The sequence below is a fragment of the Ctenopharyngodon idella genome, chromosome 10 (genome assembly GCF_019924925.1).
Source record: "Ctenopharyngodon idella isolate HZGC_01 chromosome 10, HZGC01, whole genome shotgun sequence".
NCBI lineage: Eukaryota > Metazoa > Chordata > Actinopteri > Cypriniformes > Xenocyprididae > Ctenopharyngodon > Ctenopharyngodon idella.
Genome location: NC_067229.1, coordinates 3235754 through 3251159, shown reverse-complemented (window position 1 = coordinate 3251159; position 15406 = coordinate 3235754). Strand labels below are relative to the sequence as shown.

General features: G+C 37.1%; 1 protein-coding gene and 1 pseudogene across 1 annotated transcript; one reads left to right on the top strand and one right to left on the bottom strand.

Annotated features, from left to right (window-relative positions):
- Positions 1–951: 951 nt before the first annotated feature.
- On the bottom strand, positions 952–6904 carry LOC127520466 (natural killer cell receptor 2B4-like). Its single transcript, XM_051908584.1, has 4 exons — positions 6753–6904; positions 2303–2623; positions 1926–2219; positions 952–1835 (listed from the first exon to the last, which is right to left on the bottom strand). Exons 1-4 carry the CDS (start codon positions 6799–6801, stop codon positions 1690–1692), a joined length of 810 nt encoding a protein of 269 aa, XP_051764544.1. The 5' UTR covers positions 6802–6904; the 3' UTR covers positions 952–1689.
- A 1022-nt stretch (positions 6905–7926) lies between these two features.
- Positions 7927–15225, top strand: LOC127520462 (uncharacterized; annotated as a pseudogene).
- The last annotated feature ends 181 nt before the right edge of the window (positions 15226–15406 follow it).

The window sequence follows — 15406 nt, the reverse complement described above, 5'->3', positions numbered from 1 at the left end:
GATGTATATGTATCTTCTTTCAGATGAACACAATTGGAGATATATTTAAAAATATCCTGGCTCTTCCAAGATTTATAATGGTAGTGAATGGGGCTTGAGATTTTGAAGCCCGACGCTGTTAATGTGAGCAGCACGACGCGTGTGTGAAGCCAGCCAATAATGAGTCGGCATTCTGACGTAAACAGCGTAGAAGAGTGACACAGAAGAGATTGTTGAATAATGTCATTATTTTTGTTTTTGTTTTTGCGCACAAAACGCATTCTCATTGCTTCAAAGGGATAGTTCACCCAAAAATGAAAATTCACTGAGTTTCTTACTTCTGCCGAACACAAAAGAAGATATTTTGAAGAATATGGATAACAAAAAAGTTAATGGACTCCAATGACTTCCGAAGTTTGGAAAAAAATACTATGGAAGTAAATGGGCCCATCAACTCTTTGGTTACCGACATTGTTCAATATATCTTCTTTTGTGTTCGGCAGAACAAAGAAACTCATACTGGTGTGGAACGACATGAGGGTGAACTGTCCCTTTAAGACTTCGCTATGCTCAAAGTTAATGAGGAAACATGATTTTTTCCCCCCAAACCACCAGAAAACCCACCCTACAGCTAATTTCATTGGTTAAGGTTACAGCAATAGGTAGGTTTAGGGATCAGTGTTTGGTGAAGGCAATCAGTACTGTGATTGACATGACCAATAACATGGGCGTGGCTTCTGATATCACACTTGGATGTGGGCCGGGTTGGTGGATGTCCATCTCAGGCGGCAGCAAGACGCTTCTCTCACAAAGACAAAACGCCTTTCAATTAAAACACTCTTAAATGCCAAATGCATTTTTTTCAGAGGCTAACGTGTTTTTAATGAATCATTATGCATAACGTTATGTAAACGTTCTGTTCTTTAAGAGATCAAATTGTAATTGATAATTGCACAAATGCTCTGATTGCAATTATTTTCTACATTTAATACAAAGGAAAACATTAAATGGCATTATTAAAATAAGTCTCTCAGTGACAAACACATAATTCCATAATTTCATAGGCACTTACCACTATTACTTGTACTGTAATGGTGCATCAATTGTGTTGAAAGAACAAGTCAAGTGCACTGGAGAAAGTGTCACGCCAGGAATGTACTGTATATAATGTAATAATAAGCAAGGTTTCAGTAAAAGAACAGGACTCAATCTACCAGACAAGAGTTTTACTGAGGGTGGCTTAAAAAGTAAACTTGTTTCTCAAACAAAGGTGTGTAATGTGTGTAAAGTTCAACGTTTAACACCCGTAGCTTAACTGAGAAAACTTTCTGAACACTGTGGGTAACAACATTAAAGGGGCAATGTCCTGACACTAAAGGACAGGTTCTTCAGAAGTCACAAGTTTGCAAAACTAAACACTTCCTGAGAAACGCTTTCATGCTAACAGGCCACAGAAACAGGTCTGCTACCTACTTTACCAGACCACAAAAACAGAAGAAAATGTTTAGTAAGCATATAGCGTAGATGAAAGAAAAGATGATTGCGAAGTGAAAATATGAATGCACAAGACTCATGAGCTGCGTGCCATGTTGTTTTAGAGGGCATTTATAGAGTATTTAAATGATTTCTCCCAATATTATGCAAAACATAAAAAATAGAGAGAAAAATGTTTTACTGATGATATTCTTTTAAAATTCTTGTTATAGTAAATCAGTTTGATTTCGGAGCTCTGTTTTCCTGTTCAGCTCTTCTGGATGTGAAGTCATAAACCAGAACAACAACAGTAGCCACGCCCACCAGAGCAGAGAGGACCAATTGGATCACAGCTTCAGTAGAACCACAACAGTTGACACATTCTGAAGGGGGAAAAGAACAGAAAATATAAATATATAACATGATTGATATTATGCTGCTGATGTGCTGTTGAAGTGATGTTTTTAGGCTACCTGAACATGGCTGACAGAGTTCACCGATGTCCAGATGTTGAGTCTGGTTGCTGATGGGATTGTTCAGCACACAACTGTAGGTGTTTTTATCCTGATATTCCACCTCCAGAGGTAGAGAGAGACTGATGCTGAGATCAGACGCACTGATGCTGGACAATAAACTGTTTCCTTTGTACCAGGAGAGAGTCACATGACCCACATTCACCACTGAACACAGCAGCACACATCTGGACGCTGATGGTGAAGAAGGACTTTGAGGACAGTAACTACTGATGACAGGAATGGGAAGACGAGCTGGAAACATGAAAGAAATATGAATAAATAGTTTGTGATTTAAATTTCATTTTTAGAGAACGCCAACCTATAAGTATACTCACCAATGACAGTAACGCTGAAAGTTTTCTTTGAAACTTTATGTCCAATCATCTGTGCTTTATAAAGTCCAGAGTCTGTGGTTCTGATGTTTGTGATGGTCAGAGATCCAGTCTGAATGTCCAGCTGCAGTCTGTCTCTGAATCTGTTGTTAGTTTCAGAGATGACTTGGGAGGATATGTTGAGTTTAGCGATACAATAGTCACCGCACGTCCACATTATCAGATCGTCCTCTTGTATTTTATTCACACCAGTCGGTAGGGTGAGAGAATCACCCTCCAGCACTGACACCGACTCGATTTCATCTGCCTCAACACCAAACACACCTGAAACATACAGGCAATCACATAAAGTACTGAAGAACTTTCTGCTGGATCATTAGTTTCAGTTAAAATTGTTGTAGGATTTATATAAGTCATTCTATTTGTATGGAGGCTTGTTTCTGCCATTAAATGATTATATTTCGCAATTCTGACTTTATTTCTTGCTATTGTGAGTTTATATCTCAGAATTTGGACTTCTCACAACTGCGAGTTCATATAATCTCGCAATTGTGAGTTTAACTTCCAATTCTGACTTTATTTCTCGCAATTCCGATGTAAAGCTGATGAAAACTCAGAGATGAGGAAGAATAGGATCCAAATGCAGTTTTAAACAACAATCCAAGCACAAGGAGCAGAACTGAGGACACCAACGACACATCCAACAACGGACAAGACCCAACCAAGAACACTGGAAACACTGGGGTTTGTTTACACAAGGGGTAAACAAGACAACAATCAGGGAACTAATAAACAAGAAAACTACAAAATGGCACTAGAAACAGAAAACAGGAAATGAACCGGTCAGAATACAACCTAAAGTCCAAGTAACAGAAACACAAGGTACACATAACGGAAAACATTTAACATCCGGGTTTATAACAAACAATTCTTGACTTTATTTCTCCCAATTCCATGTTTATAACTCACAATTCTGACTTTTTTCCTCACAATTCTGAGTTTAGATATACTGTAAAGTCAGAATTGCAAGATATGAAGTCGGAATTGTGAAAAATAAAGTCAGATTTTTTTATTTTTTTTTTCCATGGCAGAATCAAGCTGCCATAAATTTGGCATTAATTTAAAAGTTATGTGTAGTTATGGAAGATGTTATAAATGGAAAGTTTAATAAATATGTATTTATTTTCCTAAATGTCTGGAGGCAGTGCTTGAAGTGGGGGAAAAAGTGCCGGTACTCTCACTTTACTGTAGTGACAGTAGGGTTAGGATTAGGATTGGTATTAGGAGTAGGTTGGATTAGCTCAGTACAGCACCTGCTAGGGACACAGAATTCAACACAACACCGGCAACATGTGAGAAGGGGCGGTACGCAAGACAAAGTGAAGGTACGCTATAAAGATTAAAATGTAGAAGTGCTGGTATTGCATACAGGTGTGTACCGGTGTTGTGCCGAATTCTGACCCCCACCAAATTATTAACCCCGTAGTATTGGTAGGTTTAGGATTTGGGGTGGGGTTAGGATTAAGCAATCAGGTAGCGACTTCAACGAGGGGGGTAATAATTTGGCAGGGAGTCGAAATTCGGCATAACACCGGCCCACTTCAAGCACTGTCTGGAGGGTTTCTTAAAGGAACACTCCACTTTTTTTGAAAATAGGCTCATTTTCCAACTCCCCTAGAGTTAAATAGTTGAGTTTTACCGTTTTCGAATCCATTCAGGCGATCTCCGGGTCTGGCGGAACCACTTTTAGCATAGCTTAGCATAGTTCATTGAATCTGATTAGACCGTTAGCATCTTGTTAAAAAATGACCAAAGAGTTTCAATATTTTTCCTATTTAAAACTTGACTCTTCTGTAGTTACATCGTGTACTAAGACCGACGGAAAATGAAAAGTTGTGATTTTCTAGGCCGATACGACTAGAAATTTTTTAACGCCAGACCCGGAGATCGGCTGAATGGATTCGAAAACGGTAAAACTCAACTGTTTAACTCTAGGGGAGTTGGAAAATGAGCCTATTTTCAAAAAAAGTGTAGTGTTCCTTTAAAGAGCATATCAAATCTCAAATGCAAATAAAATCTCAAATGGACACATACTGTAAATCACAGATCTGTTTTCACACTGTCACAGCCATACCACAGAATGATAAGATTGTCATTTAGGACAGCTAGAACTACAATCAAAAGCAAGAGCATTGCTAAAATTAACTAAGGTGTACTACATATAGAGGTTTAGCATAGCTTTTTTAAAAATAGCTTAACAGGGAATGTTCTCAGAGCTAACGTTCTGGCAAGGTTCTATCAAAATTATGAACAATCGTTCTTCCAGTAATGCTTGTTAAGGCCCGGATATACTTAAAATGAAATCGAAGAACGAACTGATGTCATGTCATTTTGAACAAAATCAGGCCAAAACGAAGTGCGTTTTGGGAGTTCAGGCCCCGATATACTTCAAACGAAGTTTTTTTCGTACTTCGTTTAGGAGTTAAACGAAGTTCAAAATACGCATGCAGCAATACTGTAATTGAACATCTGACTCCGCCCACACTGCTGAGAGTGGCGTTTAGATGAATATGTAAATATGTGCTGTGCACTTTCTTCTCAGTAACAAAATAAACACAACAAAAATGAGAAAACAGCAAGTATTTTTTTCTAGAAAGCATAAGAAAAGTGTCTAATCATAACAACATTGGTATGTTAGCACTAGCTCTGCAAATTAGCACTCCAGTCACGTCATGTTTAGCACTTTATTCATTAGATTGCTTAAAAGCAAGCAGCTTTACAGTATCGAACATGAAAAACAGTGTCAGTGCCAAAGCGAACTCTCGCTCCAGTTGCAAAACACCTTCGTACTACCATGGTCCGTGACGATAATGTAACAGGAGGTGTGCGCTGAGGCTCCGCCTTCTTTCACGTGGAACTCTTGTCTGACTCATTTCGTCTGTTGAGGTAAGATCTCCACGGGTAAAAACATGAACACACTGGATAGCCGCTTTATAGTACAAAATGAAGTTGTGCTTATGATGAAATGAGGCACTGACACTGTTTGTCATGTTTGATACTGTAAAGCTGCTTGCTTTAAAGCAATCTATTGAATAAAATGCCATAAATAAACATGACGTGACTTTACTGGAGTGCTAATTTGCAGAGCTTGTGCTAACACACCCATGATCAGATGCTTTTCTTATGCTTTCTATAAAAAAATGCTGTTTTTGATGTGTTTATTTTGTTACTGAGAGGAAAGCACGCAGCACATATTTACATATTCATCTAAACGCCTGCTCTCAGCAGTGTGGGCGGAGTCAGATGTTAGATTACAGTATATCACTACTCACCTATTTCGAACTTCGTTTTACCCCTAACGAAAAAGCACTTGTTTGTAGTATGTCAGGGCCTTAATAGTTCACCTATCAGGTCTTTAATTTTTCACCCAAAAATGAAAATTTTGTCATTAATTACTCACCCTCATGTCGTTCCACACCCGTAAGACCTTCATTCATCTTCAGAACACAAATTAAGATCTTTTTGATTAAAGTCTGAGAGGTTTCTGTCTCTCCAGAGACTACCACTTTCAAGGTGCGGAAAGGTAGGAGTAACATCATTAAAGTACTCCATGTGACTCCAGTGGTTTAACTTCAATGTTATGAAGCAACACGAGTGCTTTGTTTGTGCAAAAAATACATAATTATCCACTTTAGTTACAAAATAATATTATCTAAAATGTTCACGCAACAATGTCAGCTCTCGTGTGAACACAACACGCATGCTTCGTGAAGCTCTCATGAACGCGTGTTGCAGATCAATATTTTTGTAAGTAAAGTGGTAAATAACGTATTTTTGCGCAAACAAAGCACTTGTGTCGCTTCAAAAAATTGAGGTTAAACCACTGGAGTCACATAGAGTATTTTAATGATGTCTTTTTCCTACCTTTCTGCACCTTGGAGTGGTAGTTGCATTGGATCTCTATGGAGGGACAGAAACCTCTCAGACTTCATCAAAGGTATCTTAATTTGTGTTCTGAAGTTGAAGATATGAAGATCTTACGGATGTGGAACAACACAAGGGTGAGTAATGAATGACAGAATTTTCTTTTTTGGGTGAACTAACTCTTTAATGTTCTCAAAATATTAGCACAAAAACATTTTTTATTCATCATTCAATGGAGCATTTTTTTTTTGAAGTTTTTGTTGGGTGTTCGTCTAACATTTTTTAAATGTTACTACTTGTTGTAACAAATGTAACATTCCCAGAATGTTTTAAGAATGATAAAGTGAAACCATAACCTAAAGGGTTTTTAGAACATATTTTTGTTAGCTGGGTAGCTGTAACGTAAGAGAATACCTTTATGAAAATGTTGTAAGGAAATATAAACCCTTCAGTAATTTTCTACAGTAGGCCTTTTACACGATTCTAAACACTGCATGAACTGAAAAGATATAAACACATTTCAACTTACCGACGAGACGCCAGAAGCACAAACAAAAGAAAACAAACCCGTGAAGCATTTTTATCAGCAGTTGGCTGTACGGTCTGAGAGAACATCACCTGAAATGTCACCAAGTGTGATTTCCCCCCTGACACATTTCCACCACCCTCCCCGTGCTCACACACTTAATGTGATTATGTTTGTTCTACTTGCGTGTTAAACTTATTCTAGTCCTTATTACGAATTTAGAATTGGTGGTATAACATATTCTTATTATTGGTTATGGCAGGCAACCATGTTACAGTGTATATGTCAAAATTGCTGACATTTCCATATATTTTACATTACTAGTGTCTAAATGTGACTGAACTTCAAGTTCTCATAATGGTTACATTTGTTTGTATAGTAGTAAATGATCATTGGTAAATGGTGCTGATCATTTTAAATCGTCTATTATTGTTAATGGTTTCACTACTTTAACAGTTAAACTGCATTGTGTAACAGGAAAACAGTCTGAGATGTTAATGTTAACAGGACAGGAAGAAGCCCTTCAACCACATGAGATGTACAATAGACACATACACAACATATTTGTCCACTCAACAGAACAAAACCACATATCTTTGTAGATCAAAATATATGAGACCACAGCAGGTTTCACTTTGACTCAGAAACTGAGCTGGCAGCAGGTCATTAAAAACATACAGGTCATACATTGTACAGGACATACATTGTTAAATCTACTACTGATTTTGTTCTTATGATTAACAAATAAGACCTTTTTTTCATTGGAACATGTCAGTTTAATCTGGGGCCAATTTGATTTCATATTGACACACACCAGCCACCAAGTCTGTTCAAGTCTTATTAACTCCACTGCTGGTCATCAGGTGGAACTGCAGTACAGTGAAATAAATAAATAAATAAATCCATAAAATCCATGCCAGGGGTGTCTGGCATGGATAAATGCCAGGTCAGAACTGGTTATCACATTTTTATCAGTGCAAATCGTCACATGAGTTTGAAATGTTGTAATTTTATACAACTAATTAATTATAATTTATATTAACAAAAACATTTATTATGTATATAGCTACAGAAACTGTCTTTCAAAAAACCTATCCTCAGAAATATTCAAAGAGAGTGAAACAGTAAAGAAATTTGACAACTAAACCATAGTAACTCAATGCGTCATAATTCAAAACATTTTCCATTGATGGATGGAGATGAGACTGAGCCGATATCCCAGGAACAACTTCCTGACAAAATGCCTTAGTTAAATAGGCCTACATTTACTCGAAACGCGGAAATACTGGATTCAGGACATCAGGAATATGATTCCCAATATAATTCACCGATTCTCACTTGGTATAAAGTCTCTCTATTGTTGTTAAGTCGGCTATATATGAAAAGTGTGTCGAAGTCAGAATTGCTAAACGGAGCGCTGAAGGCTAGGCTAACCGTAACCAAAACATTCCAGAAAGCATCGTAAAAGCTTACGAAGTCTTTATTAAAGCGCATTTGACTCAAATCTACACCAAAATGAAGATCGTTGGTTTATTTTTATGCTTTATACTGAAAGGTAAGTCTTTAGACTTTCACTTTCACTTCGCCACATCTCTAAACAATATTGCTCGAGTGTAATCGCAATTAACTCTCATTAAATTATACATAAACATTGAGTTTAATGAGAGTATACTATTTAAGTTTAAAGTGGGTATACAACGGTGCTTTTCACTACTCCCATAGTGTATGTTTGCTTGAAAAAATTTTATTGAACATTGACGGATCAACAGATTTTGTGTGAAAATAAATCATAAAAGTAGTTTGTTTGTTTAAAAATCAAAAGTGGCAAAAGGGCCCTTTAACCCAACACACGGGGTAAAAGGCACACATCGTTTAAACAAATACGTTAGCTAACTTAATATGTTTTGAATAATCTATAAGTTAATATTTGTTCAAAACTATCACTTTAGCAAAGTTTGTACTATTTTCTGTTTATTTTGATAAAGAAAATAATTCATTTTTGTTAAATAAACACTGTCATTAAAATGTTAATATAAAAAAATATTTTAAAAATATAGAAACAAACTTATTTTAAAAAAGTAAACATTCTGAAAACATTGAATGAGATCCCATAATAATTTAATATAGCTTTACAGTAGGAACCAAAAATATATTTTATTATATGATATGATTAATATATATTTTTAAATATGATGGTTTTGTTATAAATATGGTGATTATCTCTAAGGCGGACACCTAACTTAATATATGATATTTACCATTTGAATCTAACAATGTCAACAAATGTAAAAATCAGCCAGCTGTTTATTGTCATATTAATTATTGTGCCTTCGAAGATTAAAGTGCTTTGATTGATTAAACAATAAACACACGACTGCATTATTCTGTGTAAGAAGCCACATCATCTCACAGAAGGATGCTCAACTTTTATTAAATGCCGTCTTTTGTTGGACAAAATGTTGATAAATGCTTCTCATGTCTGGAAAGATGTTTGGCACGTTTTTCTTTTTAAATGTACATTATAAGTGACTCAAACTCGTAGTGCTTTCAGATGGATTAGCATTTGGAGCCATACTTCATTGACAAGCTGCGCATAAAAAAATAATCGCAGCCTTTGCGATTTCATAATCGCACTAAGAATCACATTTAAGCGATAATCGCATTTAAGTTCAATGTTATTTTTCGTATTGTGCGATAAATCGTGCAGCCTTACCAAATACCATACTTTTACATATTCTTCCGTTTTTGAAAAACTGTTGCTTTAATTACCTTGAACAAAAGTGAAAATCATTAACAAGACCTTTGTCTCAAAATACATTCAATAATGTTAGTGCTTCTCATTTGCTACTTAAATCTACAACATTTAAAAAAAAATAAAAAAAAAACATCAAATATTGCATCAAATTAGCACAGAAGCAACTCTTTGCTGCTGCCCACGATCGCTTTGAGGATCAGCCAAATTTCTATCTTGAAAAGTGGATGTTTAGGAAAGTGCTGATTTTGTGCCATCTAGTGGTTTAGAAGAAAAAAAAAAGGTGCCTTTTACCTCGGTGCGCCTTTAGCCCAGTTGTACCCTACTCCGTAACCTAATTTGGATTGTTTCTACATAATGAAAATCTCTCTTTGCGCTCCAGGTGTGTTTGGTGATGAAACGTCAGTGGTGGAGGGAGATTCTGTCACGCTACATACAGATCTTACTAATATACAAGTATATGAACGTATACTGTGGACATTTGGAACAGATAGCACTCGTATAGCTCAAATCAACAACGATGCCAATAAGTTCTCATTATACAATGATATTCTTAATGGGAGATTCAGAGACAGACTGCAGCTGGATCATCAGACTGGATCTCTGACCATCACAAACATCACAACTGAACACTCTGGACTTTATGAACTACAGATCTTTGGCGGACATGAGGTCCCATCCAAAAAATTCAGAGTTATTGTTTCTGGTGAGTAGTTTTGTAGTTGCATTCCAGCTCTGAATCATATTTAAAATACAATATTGTACTAGTCACCTGAGAGACAAATTTAGCCAAATCACAAGTTGTTACTTTGGTAACTTTTTCACTGAGCCCATTCTCATCATCCTGATAATGACATGGATAAGTGTAAAACTCACCTGCACAATGTTAGTCTGCTGTGGGTGTTTGCTTAAAGGGTTAGTTCACCCAAAAATGAATATTGTCATCATTTACTCACCCTCATGTTGTTCCAAACCCTAAGAATTTTGTTCATCTTCGGAACACAAAGAAATCTCATTTTAATTGAATCTGAGCGATTTTTGTCCCTCCATTGACAGCTATACAACTACTTTGACACTTCAAAAAGTTCATAAAGTGATCATAAAACAAATCCATATGAATTGAGCGGTTTAGTCCAAACTTGAGAATGAACCTCATTGGTTCTCGTGGAAGCTCAAACGTGCTGCGTAACACAAGAATGAACCTCATTGGTTCTTGTGGAAGCTCAAACGTGCTGCGTAACACAAGAATGAACCTCATTGGTTCTTGTGGAAGCTCAAACGTGCTGTGTAACACGAGAATGAACCTCATTGGTTCTTGAGGAAGCTCAAACGTGCTGCGTAACATGAGAATGAACCTCATTGGTTCTTGTGGAAGCTCAAACGTGCTGCGTAACATGAGAATGAACCTCATTGGTTCCTGTGGAAGCTCAAATGTGCTGCGTAACACAAGAATGAACCTCATTGGTTCTTGATGAAGCTCAAATGTGCTGCGTAACACCAGAATGAACCTCATTGGTTCTTGTTGAAGCTCAAACGTGATACGTAACACGAGAACGAACCTCATTGGTTCTTGATGAAGCTCAAATGTGCTGCGTAACACAAGAATGAACCTCATTGGTTCCTGTGGAAGCTCAAATGTGCTGCGTAACACCAGAATGAACCTCATTGGTTCTTGTTGAAGCTCAAACGTGATACGTAACACGAGAACGAACCTCATTGGTTCTTGATGAAGCTCAAATGTGCTGCGTAACACAAGAATGAACCTCATTGGTTCCTGTGGAAGCTCAAATGTGCTGCGTAACACCAGAATGAACCTCATTGGTTCTTGTTGAAGCTCAAACGTGATACGTAACACGAGAACGAACCTCATTGGTTCTTGATGAAGCTCAAATGTGCTGCGTAACACAAGAATGAACCTCATTGGTTCCTGTGGAAGCTCAAATGTGCTGCGTAACACCAGAATGAACCTCATTGGTTCTTGTTGAAGCTCAAACGTGATACGTAACACGAGAATGAACCTCATCGGTTCTTGTGGAAGCTCAAACGTGATACGTAACACGAGAATGAACCTCATCGGTTCTTGTGGAAGCTCAAACGTGATACGTAACACGAGAATGAACCTCATCGGTTCTTGTGGAAGCTCAAACGTGCTGCGTAACACGAGAATGAACCTCATCGGTTCTTGTGGAAGCTCAAACGTGATACGTAACACGAGAATGAACCTCATCGGTTCTTGTGGAAGCTCAAACGTGATACGTAACACGAGAATGAACCTCATCGGTTCTTGTGGAAGCTCAAACGTGATACGTAACACGAGAATGAACCTCATCGGTTCTTGTGGAAGCTCAAACGTGCTGCGTAACACACGAGAATGAATCTCATTGGTTCTTGCAGATGCTCAAACGTGCTGCGCAACATGAGAATGAACCTCATTGGTTCCTGTGGAAGCTCAAATGTGCTGCGTAACACCAGAATGAACCTCATTGGTTCTTGATGAAGCTCAAACGTGATGCATAACATGAGAATGAACCTCACTGGTTCTTGTACGTCAACCGAACATGCTTGAGCTTCCGTTTACCACAACTGAAGTGTGAGATGATGAATGTATATATGTGAAATTAATTTAAATTAAATTAAATTTGTTCATCATATAAAGTGACCAAGTCTCTTCAGAAAATGTTGACTAAACAGCTCAATTCATATGGATTAGTTTTACGATCTCTTTATGAACTTTTTGAAGCATCAAAGTGGTAGTTGAATAAGCTATCTTTGGAGGGACAGAAATTGCTCAGATTTTATTAAAAATATCTTAATTTGTGTTCTGAAGACTTACAGGTTTGGGATGACATGAGGGTGAGTAATTAAAGACAGAATTTTTGGGTGAACTAGCGCTTTAGGAATCCAAGTTTCAACTTTCAATGATATCTTGATCCTTCAAGTCTATTTTGACTTCATCAAGGTGTCTATATTTTTTTTTTAGATCTATTAAAGTTGATCTTTTGCCTGTTTATTCTCTCATGTTGTCCAGCTCCACCTCCACTGCCGATTCCTGTCATCATCAGTAACTCTTCGCAATGTTCATCATCAGGATCATCATCATCATGTTCATTGGTGTGTTCAGCTGTGAATGTGGGTCATGTGACTCTCTCCTGATACAAAGGAAACAGTTTATTGTCCAGCATCAGTGTGTCTGATCTCAGCATCAGTCTCTCTCTACCTCTGGAGGTGGAATATCAGGATAAAAACACCTACAGCTGTGTGCTGAACAATCCCATCAGCCACCAGACTCAACATCTGGACATCACTCAACTCTGTCACACATGTTCAGGTACAGCAGTAGTGTTATTAACTGATTTGTTATGTTCTCTACTTGCAGGTCAAAGGTATTATGTGTTGACTCTCTCTGATCTACTGTTTTGTAGTGGATGCATCGAGTTTCAATGCAAAAGAGAGCTTATCCTTCAGTCATGTGATACTGATCTGCAGTGGTATTGTAGTTACTGTAATAGTCTTGGCTGTAGGTGGGATGTTCAGTATCTACAGGAAATATAGAAAAACAGATCAAGCCAGTAAGTATTACTCACAGTTAGTTAATAGAGCAAGATTAGCTTTATTGTGGAAAAGTGTAAAAAAGAAACTTGTTATTTAAGTCTGTGGTTTGTGTTTAAACAGGCCTGACTTCTAATCAAGAATACACTGAGCTGAGTAATGGTAAGATACTGTGTCCAATATGTCATCAAACATAAGCATTGAATCTGCTCTGGTTATTAGTATTAACTTGTTAACTGTCACCCTATTTGGCCCTGTTTTCACCTGGTATTAAAATGCATTTTGGTCGATCGGATCACAAGCAGACGAGGGAGACACATAATCGTTTTCACCTGGTATTTTAATCCGTCTCTTTTGTCGACTTTCAACCACTTCTGTCCTCATTTCTTCGAGGGGAGAGTCTATGGGCGGGTCTATGGGCACAAAAGGAGATGACAGAAAAACACACGGAGAGCATCAGCTTTCATCTCTGCTCAGACTGTGTGAGTGTGTGTTAGAAATCAGGAATGGTGAGAGAACTTTGTGTGCTTGGTACGTTTTTAATCTTCAAACCAAACTTGGGTCTTCAGGCGACAAAGTTTAAATCCCGTCTGGCTAGTGCGCTTCCCATAATGTTTACGAATTAGGTCAGTGGCCGAAAGTGGACAAGCTCAAAATGTTTTAGACCTATATTTAGCAACATTAACTTGTGATCCAGTTGACCAAAACGCATCTTAATACCAGGTGTAAACAGGGCCTTTTTTTCTGAGCACAGATCTGAACTTAAATTTCATGAATGCTTTGAAATACAGACCTTTTTAAAGAAGACACTCAGCAGATTGTTGCAGACGTGAAAGAACTTCAATTAATGATAGAGTAAAAACGTCATAGAAGTTTACTGTAAAGCAAATGTACTATTTTTTTTTTTTTTTTGAAAATAATTTGGACTCCATTGCTATAAAATCAAAGCCACATGTCTAACCAAGTTGTGTTGCAAATTTGAAGTTGATATCACAAAAATTGAGCACACTTTTAAAGCAATGTCCAGTTTCAAAATGTCTTTCACAGGATGAATTTAATCTCTGTATGTTGTCCAGGTGAAGTTGTGGATAAGACAGACGTAATGAAGACAGTGTCAGTGATGGTGGGAAAGTCTGTCACTCTAAACACCGGCGTCACCGACATACAAAGTTTTGATATGCTACAGTGGAGGTTTGGAAAAACAGGCACAGATCAAACAAATCCGTTTTTGGTCATCAACAGAGCGAATGAACTGAACAGTATTGGTTGTGTTGATCATGATAAGAGATTCAAAGACAGAGTACAGATGGATCAACAAACTGGATATCTCACAATCAGTGACGTCAGACCTACAGACTTTGGCATTTATAAACTAATTATCAGCAAGAATGGACAAAATATGATCTCAAAGACATTTATTGTCCAAAGTGAGTAGTTTAAATCTAGCAATATAATAAAGATCCATTCACAGTGTGAACACGTTAGATCCTCTGAAATGTAGAAGTTTTATTGGATTGATTGGCTGAATATTCCTATAATGCATTAAAAATAAATAGCCTATTATTGAATAATCTAGTGTAGGAGACAGCAGTGCAATACAGTGTTTGTGATTTATTAATCATATCAGTATCTTATGGCATGTGAAAAGGTCAGATTTGGATTACAAGAGAAGAAGAAACAAACGAAATCCAGAATTGACCAAATAAATCCTTATGTTTTCTTACAGATTCCTCAGAAAATGGAGAAACTGCATCAGAAGGAACAAAATCACCGCTAATGAATGGCGATGTCTCTGAAACCACTTGTTAACAACATTATCCTTATTTAAAATAAAAATGTTCTGCATTTATGAGCCTTTACAACTGGAAATGTTTAAGATGAATGCTGCATGCTGTTTACCTGTGAAAAGTAACGTGACAAAGCGTTTCGGATTATGTCACAATGTTATGTACACTGCACTTCTGTTACATTTTATAGTGTCAGTTTTAATATTTTGTTCAGTGTTAATGAAGCGTATTCTGCCATCTAGTGGCCAATCTATGTTAAGTTGTACTGTTACAGTTGGATGTGAATGAATGAGAAGCTGCAGTATTGGTCTGAAAATTCAATTTCAACCTCAACCATGAAATATACTCTTTTTTATATAACTGTTTAATACAAAAAAAACTTGTCTTATGAATTTGTGTTGTATCTATGTCAAGTGCTAAAAGCTGCGAAAGAACCTCGGATCATAGGTGCTAAAACTAAACTATCTAACTATTAAACTATCTAAAACCGAACTTATTGAGAAAACGAACACTTGAACATACCTCTGTGTGATAAGAACTACCTAAAATGACAGAAACCATCTTTGGGG

Bases quoted from the DNA above. Each gene is read 5' to 3' on its own strand.
- LOC127520466 (XM_051908584.1), bottom strand. From the start codon at position 6,801: ATGCTTCACGGGTTTGTTTTCTTTTGTTTGTGCTTCTGGCGTCTCGTC. The intron at 2,624-6,752 runs GTAAGTTGAAAT...TGTATGTTTCAG, and splicing joins GTGCTTCTGGCGTCTCGTCG to GTGTGTTTGGTGTTGAGGCA. The intron at 1,836-1,925 runs GTAGCCTAAAAA...TTCCCCCTTCAG, and splicing joins ACTCTGTCAGCCATGTTCAG to AATGTGTCAACTGTTGTGGT.